Source organism: Cherax quadricarinatus, chromosome 80 (assembly GCF_038502225.1).
Source record: "Cherax quadricarinatus isolate ZL_2023a chromosome 80, ASM3850222v1, whole genome shotgun sequence".
Lineage (NCBI taxonomy): Eukaryota > Metazoa > Arthropoda > Malacostraca > Decapoda > Parastacidae > Cherax > Cherax quadricarinatus.
The window spans coordinates 11,957,485-11,970,687 of record NC_091371.1 but is presented as its reverse complement, the minus strand read 5'-3'; the positions used below and the strand labels follow the sequence as shown (position 1 = coordinate 11,970,687).

The following is a 13,203-nucleotide window of genomic DNA, read 5'->3' as shown; positions in this document are numbered from 1 at the left end:
AGTACCGAACTTGCACACGAAAATCACTCACAACGAAAGCAAAAGACTCGGCAAACGATGCAACATCCCCCAATGAAAAGCAGGGGTGTCACTAGCACGTTAAGAGACAATACAATAAATGTCAGGTGCCCGGGACTGTTCAACTGCCTCCCAGCATACATAAGGGGGATTACCAATAGATCCCTGGCTGTCTTCAAGCTGGTACTGGACAAACACCTAAAGTCGGTACCTGACCAGCCGGGCTGTGGCTCGTACGTTGGATTGCGTGCAGCCAGCAGTAACAGCCTGGTTGATCAGGCTCTGATCCACCATGAGGCCTGGTCACAGACCGGGCCGCGGGGGCGTTGACCCCCGTAACTCTCTCCAGGTAAACACACACACATTATATATATATATATATATATATATATATATATATATATATATATATATATATATATATATATATATATATATATATATATAAAGACAAGCCACGGGGGACGGGAATCTTCAGCTTAAGATCTTTCATACGTCTCCGTGTGTCATCAGGAGCCGTGCAATGTTGCAAGAGTGGCAACATATCCAGCCCTTTCTCCCTCCCTCTCTCCCACTAACATTTCAACTGCCTCTGCTCTACCTCCATATTTCCTACCACCCTTTCCTTGCTCTTATCATCCTCCCTCCCTTTGTCCTTTCTTCTTTTCACTTACTCTTCTGCATAGCTCTCTGTCCTCCAGCCCCTCCCAGTTTTGCTCTTGCCATCTTCTTTAATTCCCCCTTCTCCGTCCCTCCCTTTTCATCAGTAGGCCTCACAACTCTTCCCTCCTCCCCTCCCTCCCTCCCTCCTCCTCCTCCTCCTCCTCCTCCTCCTCCTCCTCCTCCTCCTCCTCCTCCTCCTCCTCCTTTTCCTCCTCCTCCTCCTCCTCCTCCTCCTCCTCCTCCTCCTCCTCCTTTTCCTCCTCCTCCTCCTCCTCCTCCTCCTTCTCCTCCTCCTCCTTTTCTCCTCCTCCTCCTCCTCCTCCTCCTTCCTCTCACTTCATCACTAGGCCCCACAACTCCTCCCTTCCCTACACACTCCACTTACACTAATCAACAAAGTTTGAAGGAATGCGTCTGGAAAACTTGTCGTTAAGTAGGTGAGGCAGCCTTAGAGTCCTGTCTAGTGCCTTGACAGGTGGTGACGAGGTACCTTAAGGTGGTAACCCTTGGCAGTGTCTTGATAGGGGATGACACTTAGCAGTGTCTTGACAGGTGTTGATCCGTGGCAGTGTCTTGACAAGTATTAACGAGGTGCTCTCTGGTGAACGTATATTTTAAAACTAGGAAGGAGGGAGTATAGAGGAGGCTGTATGCTCCAGGATTGCCATTATAAGTGGAGAATTTTTACACTGTATTATTGACCATAAGCAAAAAGATTCCCCACAACGTGCATACACGTTGTGCTTAACTTCTGACTTCTTGTGTGCGTAAACAAATCTCATATAATCAGCACGAGTACCTTCAAAGGAGCTGCAGTTCCTGGCAGTGCTAGAAACCACGTGATAGTGCTAATAAAACAATCAGAATTGAGAAATAAACTACACACCAGAAGTTTGTTTTACCATATATTCCCATCACCAGAACGTATGTACAGTTATTTTCACCATGTACAGTGTGCCTGAATTAAGAGACCCACTGGTAGAGACAGAGAGACAGCACGTGTGGAAACTCACTCACTGCTGCGCCTTTAGAATACCTGGCTTCAGGTTGGGCTGTAGCCTGGAGTTTACTTAGACAGGTCACTACCCCCGCGGCCCGATCTATCAGGGTGTTGGTGCTGGCCACAGGCAGTCCACTGAAGGCATTACAACCCGTCTCATCAAGGAACTTACCTAAGGAACTTATTAATTTTTGGTTACAGGTCACAGGAGCTAGTTAGGAGGGCTGGTTTTTAAGATAACACTGTAAGCATTATTAAGAGAAGCCACAGACTTGCGCACAGCCCAGGGAGAACCTCAGTTACTTAGTCCCTATTATCCTGGTTATCCTGCTTTACGTAGGTAAAACTGGATATTCCTGGGTATCATTAAATATCTCTGGATATCTCCCTAACTAGTTTTTTTTTAGATATCCTCCCTGTCGGCATTGCTCTCTTGCTGTCGTCTCCCGCACCTTCACCATCCATCTTATGTTTACAATCTATCTCCCTTCCCTGCCTCACCTACCTTCCCTGCCTCACCTGCCTTCCCTGCCTCACCTACCTTCCCTGCCTCACCTACCTTCCCTGCCTCACCTGCCTTCCCTGCCTCACCTACCTTCCCTGCCTCACCTGCCTTCCCTGCCTCACCTACCCTCATTCTCTTCCTGAGCCACCTGCTCCCTGCTCCAACTGCCCTTCCTACCCCCCCTCCCTGTCTTTCTTTCAGGTCCTCGTTACCTACACAATAGGAGTCCTATACCTTTCTTGCTTAACGTACCTGCTGCCTGGAGACACTTTGTTTTTATTCATTCCAGTATCAAAATATTGTGATGGGAAGGACAAGGGAAAATCTGTCTCCATCTTCATATATATTGAGTTGGTTTTTATCCTCTGAATTTAAATATCTTGTGTTTACACGTGGCTTTCATGTTTCCTGTTTTCCTCATGTCACCCAAACCAGCAAGGATATTTTTAGTGCTCTTAGAGCCCAAAAGTTGTCCTCGTTAGAGTCATTTTGTAGTTCAAAGAGATATTTTGTAGCTATAAAACCCATTTTGTGGTTTTTAGAGTCATGTAACTTCCTACATCCCTATTTTTGACAGTGCCAGATGTGTGTTCTTGGTCCCTCTGACGTGTGTTGTTACTGATGCTTGTTAGGTACCTCTGACGTGTGTTGTCACTGATGCTTGTTAGGTCCCTCTGACGTGTGTTGTCACTGATGCTTGTTAGGTACCTCTGACATGTGTTGTCACTGATGTTTGTTAGGTACCTCTGACATGTGTTGTCACTGATGCTTGTTAGGTCCCTCTGACGTGTGTTGTCACTGATGTTTGTTAGGTCCCTCTGACGTGTGTTGTCACTGATGTTTGTTAGGTCCCTCTGACGTGTGTTGTCACTGATGCTTGTTAGGTACCTCTGACGTGTGTTGTCACTGATGCTTGTTAGGTCCCTCTGACGTGTGTTGTCACTGATGCTTGTTAGGTACCTCTGACGTGTGTTGTCACTGATGCTTGTTAGCTACCTCTGACATGTGTTGTCACTGATGCTTGTTAGGTCCCTCTGACGTGTGTTGTCACTGATGCTTGTTAGGTCCCTCTGACGTGTGTCACTGATGCTTGTTAGGTCCCTCTGACGTGTGTTGTCACTGATGTTTGTTAGGTCCCTCTGACGTGTGTTGTCACTGATGCTTGGTTAGGTACCTCTGACTGTGTTGTCACTGATGCTTGTTAGGTCCCTCTGACGTGTGTTGTCACTGATGCTTGTTAGGTACCTCTGACGTGTGTTGTCACTGATGCTTGTTAGCTACCTCTGACATGTGTTGTCACTGATGCTTGTTAGGTCCCTCTGACGTGTGTTGTCACTGATGCTTGTTAGCTACCTCTGACATGTGTTGTCACTGATGTTTGTTAGGTACCTCTGACGTGTGTTGTCACTGATGTTTGTTAGGTCCCTCTGACATGTGTTGTCACTGATGCTTGTTAGGTACCTCTGACGTGTGTTGTCACTGATGTTTGTTAGGTCCCTCTGACATGTGTTGTCACTGATGCTTGTTAGGTACCTCTGACGTGTGTTGTCACTGATGTTTGTTAGGTCCCTCTGACATGTGTTGTCACTGATGCTTGTTAGGTCCCTCTGACATGTGTTGTCACTGATGCTTGTTAGCTACCTCTGACATGTGTTGTCACTGATGCTTGTTAGCTACCTCTGACATGTGTTGTCACTGATGCTTGTTAGGTACCTCTGACGTGTGTTGTCACTGATGTTTGTTAGGTACTCTGACATGTGTTGTCACTGATGCTTGTTAGCTACCTCTGACATGTGTTGTCACTGATGCTTGTTAGGTACCTCTGACGTGTGTTGTCACTGATGCTTGTTAGGTCCCTCTGACATGTGTTGTCACTGATGCTTGTTAGCTACCTCTGACATGTGTTGTCACTGATGCTTGTTAGCTACCTCTGACGTGTGTTGTCACTGATGTTTGTTAGGTACCTCTGACGTGTGTTGTCACTGATGCTTGTTAGGTCCCTCTGACGTGTGTTGTCACTGATGCTTGTTAGGTCCCTCTGACGTGTGTTGTCACTGATGCTTGTTAGGTCCCTCTGACGTGTGTTGTCACTGATGCTTGTTAGGTACCTCTGACGTGTGTTGTCACTGATGCTTGTTAGCTACCTCTGACGTGTGTTGTCACTGATGCTTGTTAGGTACCTCTGACGTGTGTTGTCACTGATGCTTGTTAGGTCCCTCTGACGTGTGTTGTCACTGATGCTTGTTAGGTACCTCTGACGTGTGTTGTCACTGATGCTTGTTAGCTACCTCTGACATGTGTTGTCACTGATGCTTGTTAGGTACCTCTGACGTGTGTTGTCACTGATGCTTGTTAGGTCCCTCTGACATGTGTTGTCACTGATGCTTGTTAGCTACCTCTGACGTGTGTTGTCACTGATGCTTGTTAGCTACCTCTGACGTGTGTTGTCACTGATGTTTGTTAGGTACCTCTGACGTGTGTTGTCACTGATGTTTGTTAGGTACCTCTGACGTGTGTTGTCACTGATGTTTGTTAGGTCCCTCTGACGTGTGTTGTCACTGATGCTTGTTAGCTACCTCTGACGTGTGTTGTCACTGATGCTTGTTAGGTCCCTCTGACATGTGTTGTCACTGATGCTTGTTAGCTACCTCTGACGTGTGTTGTCACTGATGTTTGTTAGGTACCTCTGACGTGTGTTGTCACTGATGCTTGTTAGGTCCCTCTGACATGTGTTGTCACTGATGCTTGTTAGCTACCTCTGACGTGTGTTGTCACTGATGTTTGTTAGGTACCTCTGACGTGTGTTGTCACTGATGCTTGTTAGGTACCTCTGACGTGTGTTGTCACTGATGTTTGTTAGGTACCTCTGACGTGTGTTGTCACTGATGCTTGTTAGGTACCTCTGACGTGTGTTGTCACTGATGCTTGTTAGGTACCTCTGACGTGTGTTGTCACTGATGCTTGTTAGGTACCTCTGACGTGTGTTGTCACTGATGTTTGTTAGGTCCCTCTGACGTGTGTTGTCACTGATGTTTGTTAGGTACCTCTGACGTGTGTTGTCACTGATGCTTGTTAGGTACCTCTGACGTGTGTTGTCACTGATGTTTGTTAGGTACCTCTGACGTGTGTTGTCACTGATGCTTGTTAGGTACCTCTGACGTGTGTTGTCACTGATGCTTGTTAGGTACCTCTGACGTGTGTTGTCACTGATGCTTGTTAGCTACCTCTGACGTGTGTTGTCACTGATGTTTGTTAGGTCCCTCTGACATGTGTTGTCACTGATGCTTGTTAGGTCCCTCTGACATGTGTTGTCACTGATGCTTGTTAGCTACCTCTGACGTGTGTTGTCACGGATGTTTGTTAGGTACCTCTGACGTGTGTTGTCACTGATGCTTGTTAGCTACCTCTGACGTGTGTTGTCACTGATGCTTGTTAGGTCCCTCTGACATGTGTTGTCACAGATGCTTGTTAGCTACATCTGACGTGTGTTGTCACTGATGTTTGTTAGGTACCTCTGACGTGTGTTGTCACTGATGTTTGTTAGGTACCTCTGACGTGTGTTGTCACTGATGTTTGTTAGGTCCCTCTGACGTGTGTTGTCACTGATGCTTGTTAGCTACCTCTGACGTGTGTTGTCACTGATGTTTGTTAGGTACCTCTGACGTGTGTTGTCACTGATGTTTGTTAGGTCCCTCTGACATGTGTTGTCACTGATGCTTGTTAGGTACCTCTGACGTGTGTTGTCACTGATGTTTGTTAGGTCCCTCTGACATGTGTTGTCACTGATGCTTGTTAGGTACCTCTGACGTGTGTTGTCACTGATGTTTGTTAGGTCCCTCTGACATGTGTTGTCACTGATGCTTGTTAGGTCCCTCTGACATGTGTTGTCACTGATGCTTGTTAGCTACCTCTGACGTGTGTTGTCACGGATGTTTGTTAGGTACCTCTGACGTGTTGTCACTGATGTACTTGCTTAGCACCTCTGACGTGTTTGTCACTGATGCTTGTTAGGTCCCTCTGACATGTGTTGTCACTGATGCTTGTTAGCTACCTCTGACATGTGTTGTCACTGATGCTTGTTAGCTACCTCTGACATGTGTTGTCACTGATGTTTGTTAGCTACCTCTGACGTGTGTTGTCACTGATGTTTGTTAGGTCCCTCTGACGTGTGTTGTCACTGATGTTTGTTAGGTCCCTCTGACGTGTGTTGTCACTGATGCTTGTTAGGTACCTCTGACGTGTGTTGTCACTGATGCTTGTTAGCTACCTCTGACGTGTGTTGTCACTGATGCTTGTTAGCTACCTCTGACGTGTGTTGTCACTGATGCTTGTTAGCTACCTCTGACGTGTGTTGTCACTGATGCTTGTTAGGTACCTCTGACGTGTGTTGTCACTGATGTTTGTTAGCTACCTCTGACGTGTGTTGTCACTGATGTTTGTTAGGTCCCTCTGACGTGTGTTGTCACTGATGCTTGTTAGCTACCTCTGACGTGTGTTGTCACTGATGCTTGTTAGGTACCTCTGACGTGTGTTGTCACTGATGCTTGTTAGGTCCCTCTGACGTGTGTTGTCACTGATGTTTGTTAGGTCCCTCTGACGTGTGTTGTCACTGATGTTTGTTAGGTACCTCTGACGTGTGTTGTCACTGATGTTTGTTAGGTACCTCTGACGTGTGTTGTCACTGATGTTTGTTAGGTACCTCTGACGTGTGTTGTCACTGATGTTTGTTAGGTCCCTCTGACGTGTGTTGTCACTGATGCTTGTTAGGTACCTCTGACGTGTGTTGTCACTGATGCTTGTTAGGTCCCTCTGACGTGTGTTGTCACTGATGCTTGTTAGCTACCTCTGACGTGTGTTGTCACTGATGCTTGTTAGCTCCCTCTGACGTGTGTTGTCACTGATGCTTGTTAGGTACCTCTGACGTGTGTTGTCACTGATGCTTGTTAGCTACCTCTGACGTGTGTTGTCACTGATGCTTGTTAGCTACCTCTGACGTGTGTTGTCACTGATGCTTGTTAGGTACCTCTGACGTGTGTTGTCACTGATGCTTGTTAGCTACCTCTGACGTGTGTTGTCACTGATGTTTGTTAGGTACCTCTGACGTGTGTTGTCACGATGCTTGCTTAGGTACCTCTGACATGTGTTGTCACTGATGCTTGTTAGCTACCTCTGACGTGTGTTGTCACTGATGCTTGTTAGGTACCTCTGACGTGTGTTGTCACTGATGCTTGTTAGCTACCTCTGACGTGTGTTGTCACTGATGCTTGTTAGGTACCTCTGACGTGTGTTGTCACTGATGCTTGTTAGGTACCTCTGACATGTGTTGTCACTGATGCTGGTTAGCTACCTCTGACCTGTGTTGTCACTGATGCTTGTTAGGTACCTCTGACGTGTGTTGTCACTGATGCTTGTTAGCTACCTCTGACGTGTGTTGTCACTGATGCTTGTTAGGTACCTCTGACGTGTGTTGTCACTGATGCTTGTTAGCTACCTCTGACGTGTGTTGTCACTGATGCTTGTTAGGTACCTCTGACGTGTGTTGTCACTGATGCTTGTTAGGTACCTCTGACATGTGTTGTCACTGATGCTTGTTAGCTACCTCTGACGTGTGTTGTCACTGATGCTTGTTAGGTACCTCTGACATGTGTTGTCACTGATGCTTGTTAGGTACCTCTGACGTGAGTTGTCACTGATGCTTGTTCGCTACCCCTGACGTGTGTTGTCACTGATGCTTGTTAGCTACCTCTGACGTGTGTTGTCACTGATGCTTGTTAGCTACCTCTGACGTGTGTTGTCACTGATGCTTGTTAGGTACCTCTGACGTGTGTTGTCACTGATGCTTGTTAGCTACCTCTGACGTGTGTTGTCACTGATGCTTGTTAGCTACCTCTGACGTGTGTTGTCACTGATGCTTGTTAGGTACCTCTGACGTGTGTTGTCACTGATGCTTGTTAGGTACCTCTGACGTGTGTTGTCACTGATGCTTGTTAGGTCCCTCTGACGTGTGTTGTCACTGATGCTTGTTAGGTACCTCTGACGTGTGTTGTTACTGATGCTTGTTAGGTCCCTCTGACATGTGTTGTCACTGATGTTTGTTAGGTACCTCTGACATGTGTTGTCACTGATACCACCTAGGTCCCTCTGACATGTGTTGTCACTGATACCACCTAGGTCCCTCTGACTTTTGTTGTCACTGATACCACCTAGGTCCCTCTGACTTGTGTTGTCACTGATACCACCTAGGTCCCTCTGACATGTGTTGTCACTGATACCACCTAGGTCCCTCTGACTTTTGTTGTCACTGATACCACCTAGGTCCCTCTGACTTGTGTTATCACTGATACCACCTAGGTCCCTCTGACTTGTGTTGTCACTGATACCGCCTAGGTCCCTCTGAGTTGTGTTGTCACTGATACCACCTAGGTCCCTCTGATTTATGTTGTCACTGATACCACCTAGGTACCTCTGACTTGTGTTGTCACTGATACCACCTAGGTCCCTCTGACTTGTGTTGTCACTGATACCACCTAGGTCCCTCTGACTTGTGTTGTCACTGATACCACCTAGGTCCCTCTGATTTATGTTGTCACTGATACCACCTAGGTACCTCTGACTTGTGTTGTCACTGATACCACCTAGGTCCCTCTGACTTGTGTTGTCACTGATACCACCTAGGTCCCTCTGACTTGTGTTGTCACTGATACCACCTAGGTCCCTCTGACTTGTGTTGTCACTGATACCACCTAGGTCCCTCTGACTTGTGTTGTCACTGATACCACCTAGGTCCCTCTGACTTGTGTTGTCACTGATACCACCTAGGTCCCTCCTCACTGACTCCTTATCAATGATAGCTTCTAGATTTCTTTCTCTTGTGTTAATATTTGATCACACAATCTCCATTTTTTTCACTTGGCTGGCTGTCACTTTTCCCTATTTCCATTACAGCTCACTTATCTACAGTAAATTCCATCAGCTATCTGTCTCTTCGTATAATAAAATTTTCTTTGTCAGTCATTGCAGACTCGCAGAGATACGTTTCAAGGAGTTTTTTCTAGCGACGTGGCTGCTGCACGGTAGAGATGTATCGGATATCCGCATCCGTGAAACATCCGCACAATTTCTCACATCCGCATCTGCATTTTGCTGTAAACAGATATCCACAGCCGCGAAATAAGTAAGACATCCTCATACACATCCGCATCCGCGGATATCTAAATTTTCACATCCGATACATTTCTACAGTGTCTAGTACTGCCTAGTAGAGATGTATCGGACATCCGCATCCGCGGAACATCCTCGCAATTTCTTACATCGGCATCTACATTTTACTGTAAATAGATATCCGCATCTGCAAAATAAGTAAGACATCCTCATACACATCCTCATCCGCGGATATCTAAATTTTCACATCCGATACGTCTCTACTGCACGTACCACATACACATTGAACTCTATTCCGTCTCTTCCTTTCATATGCTGTGCATTTCCCCGTCTCCTTTCATATATATTTTTCCTTCAACACTGGGCATGCCCTGTTTCACTCCTACAGTATACACCTCTTGCTAGGATTCTACTGCATGCCTCTTGTTCATTCTATGTTACTATGCTTGCATCCCTCCTTCTCTCTCGTCTACTTATCTTTTCCCCCTCCCTGCCTACCCCTCGACCATTAATCTCACTCATTGCCTCAGTGATTACCTTCATCAAGGGCCTCTTCCCCCTCATTACCCAGGCGTGGGCTAGCTCTCTCTCTCTCTCATGTACTGCTACCCAACACTAGGATAGGAAATGTTTGATGCTCCCTATTTCTACTCAGTCTTCATCTTCCCCTCTCATCTCTTTCCCTCACTGCCTCTCCACTCCTTCCCTACGCATCCTCGATCCCTTTCTCTTTCTTCCACCCCTTTCTTCCCTCCATCTCTTCTTGTTACTGCCATACGTATTGTTATCGTAGATTCACCGATATTTCTTCCATCTCAAAATGCCAGATCAAACTTATCACCACCACTCACCACTATCACTACCAGCACCTCCGCTAAACACCAACAATGTCTCCAACAGACGCATCTTGGAGGTTCATTCGGCGGACGAGTTCTACACAGTGATGGGCGTCCTCACCAGAGAGATGCTCACTTTCGGTCTTATGGACGCCAACCACCTGGTCCAGGTCAGTCTCTCTCTCTCTCTCTCTCTCTCTCTCTCTCTCTCTCTCTCTCTCTCTCTCTCTCTCTCTCTCTCTCTCTCTCTCTCTCTCTCTCTCTCTCTCTCTCCATAACAGGTAAAATTCTACACAGTACCGGTTACAGCTGCGATATCATTTGCATCCTTTAAAGCCTTTATGTTTTCTACTGTGAGGGTAATATTGGTTGTTCTGCAGCCTACTGCTAGTTGCACAGCCTGGTGCTAGTTGCACAGCCTGGTGCTAGTTGCACAGCCTGGTGCTGATTGCACAGCCTGGTGCTAGTTGCACAGCCTGCTGCTAGTTGCACAGCCTGCTGCTAGTTGCACAGCCTGCTGCTAGTTGCACAGCCTGCTGCTAGTTGCACAGCCTAGTGCTGGTTGCACAGCCTGGTGCTAGTTCCATCCACCTTGACGTGTCATCCTGAATGCTTAATGCACTTGCAATTACCCTTAAATGCAGTTAATCACGCACTAGGATCTCAGCTTCGTTGAATCATACAGTTGAATCTCTTAATCATATGGTTGGACCTCTGAATCATACACTTGGACTTCAGAATCATACACTTTGATCACTGAATCATACACTTGGACCTCCGAATCATGATAACTATTAGAGCGTGTATATCCGTATGTTGTGTGAATATACGTAGATAAATGTATCAGGCAGTGAGGATAATAATAATAATTTAATATTTATAATGGCAGTTGTTAAAACGTTATCATGCTTAATACGAACATCATCTAACAACATTAGCAATAGTTTTAAGAGAGAGAGAGATAGAGGGGTAAACTAGGCATACCTATGCTAGTTTGTAATTACAATTGAACTCTCAGAGGTGTGAGTAGCCTAAGGCCTCGTGTTTACGACTGGCATTAGCTTAATTACTCCTGTGTAAATAGCTCTTCTGATAACTCCACCCTGTGTAAATTATATCTGTTGATAACACCACAGAGTGTCAGTAACTGATGATACCCTGTGTAAATATGTGTTAATAACACCACCTTATGTCAATGACTGCTGATACCACCCTGTGTAAATATCTGTGATAGCGCCACAGAGTGCCCCCCCCCCCACACTCAATAATTTCACTGTATCATTATCATATATTCCACTCCTGGATGTTAAGTGCATTATACTTGGTATAATTGATCTCACTGGGTGCAGTCATATGTCTCACTCCAGGATGTTAACTATACACATGCAACGTGCAGGTTTAATATTTAATGGCGAATGTATATTAGGGTTTATATTAAAATGAGAACAGTGGTGATCGTAGTTAATGGTGACTTGGTGAGAGGTGTATACCGTATTTCGCGGCTTATTAGACGCATTTTTTTTCCCCAAAAATGTATCCAAAAACCACCCTCCGATGCTGCGTCTTATAAGCTGCAAAATACAGTATCTCTGTGTATATACACTGATACCGGCACTTTGGTAACGTGTATAATCTGTTAAGATTATACACGTGTATAATCTGTTAAGATTATACTAGGCTGGTGATGTGAAGTGACGGGAACATGGAGTACAGGAGCACTTTACTGCTCACTGAAGCTCTGTGCTACTACCAAGTAGGCTTTAATAGAGTTGAAAAAACCTGTAATGCAGTCCTGAGTTCTCTGAATAAAGTTTGCAATTAGTACTCTTGTCTTTATTATTTATAACTCAGTATAATAAAGATTATATACCGGCGAGTGGATGGGTAAGACACATACGCAACACTTGACTATCTTTATTACCCTGATATTTCGCCCCTGCAGTCTCGATGGAAGCTATGGTGGTGAACACAGCAAATCTGAAGGACTGGCCTCCTCAAACGTACTCTTTCATGGCTATAGGGACCGATCACCCCGTATCTACATCTCCACTACCGTTGTCACCTCCGTATTTCGGGCGAAACGTTTCGACAAGTGTTGTGCATGAGTGGTACGGCACGTTACTACCACCAGCGCAGATGATCTGAGCGTCACACAACACGTACATCAGGGAGAGTCTGGAGAAGTTGCCGAGGATTTTTCTTTTTTTACCCCCCTTGGAGACAAGGAACGTCCTTTCATCTCGCCGAACATGGGAAAATACCAGCGTGGGAAATGTCATCTATTCTACTGCAGTTAGATTATACTAGCATACGTAAGTGGGATTACCAGTAGACCCCTGGTCAGTGCCTGACCAGCCGGGCTGTGGCTCGTACGTCGGTTTACGTGCTACCAGCAGTAACAGCCTGGTTGATCAGGCCTTGATCCACCACGAGGCTTGGTCACAGACCGGGCCGCGGGGGTGTTGACCCCCGAAATCACCCTCCAGGTATAATCGTGCTTTAGTAACAACAATCATGAACGAAATGTAGCTTCGTGACCACCTACCTCAGAGATAGGTAGCACACAATACCGTCTCTCTCTCTCTCTCTCTCTCTCTCTCTCTCTCTCTCTCTCTCTCTCTCTCTCTCTCTCTCTCTCTCTCTCTCTCTCTCTCTCTCTCTCTCTCTCTCTCTCTCTCTCTCTCTCTCTCTCTCTCTGTCTCTCTCTCTCTGTCTCTCTCTCTCTGTCTCTCTCTCTCTCTCTCTCTCTCTCTCTCTCTCTCTCTGTCTCTGTCTCTGTCTCTGTCTCTCTCTCTCTCTCTCTCTCTCTCTCTCTCTCTCTCTCTCTCTCTGTCTCTGTCTCTGTCTCTGTCTCTGTCTCTGTCTCTGTCTCTCTCTCTCTCTCTCTCTCTCTCTCTCTCTCTCTCTCTCTCTCTCTCTGTCTCTGTCTCTGTCTCTGTCTCTGTCTCTGTCTCTGTCTCTGTCTCTGTCTCTGTCTCTCTCTCTCTCTCTCTCTCTCTCTCTCTCTCTCTGTCTCTGTC

The 13,203-nt window shown here is 46.2% G+C and overlaps 1 protein-coding gene across 3 annotated transcripts in view; it reads left to right on the top strand.

Moving 5' to 3' along the window:
* Nucleotides 1-13,203, top strand: part of LOC128702441 (serine-rich adhesin for platelets) — a 405,069-nt gene that overhangs the window by 357,314 nt on the left and 34,552 nt on the right. For all 3 annotated transcript variants that reach the window (XM_070102124.1, XM_070102126.1, XM_070102125.1), the window contains one exon: nt 10,248-10,353. In XM_070102124.1, coding sequence (XP_069958225.1) covers nt 10,248-10,353 — 106 coding nt within the window. The remainder of the gene's footprint in view (nt 1-10,247; nt 10,354-13,203) is intronic.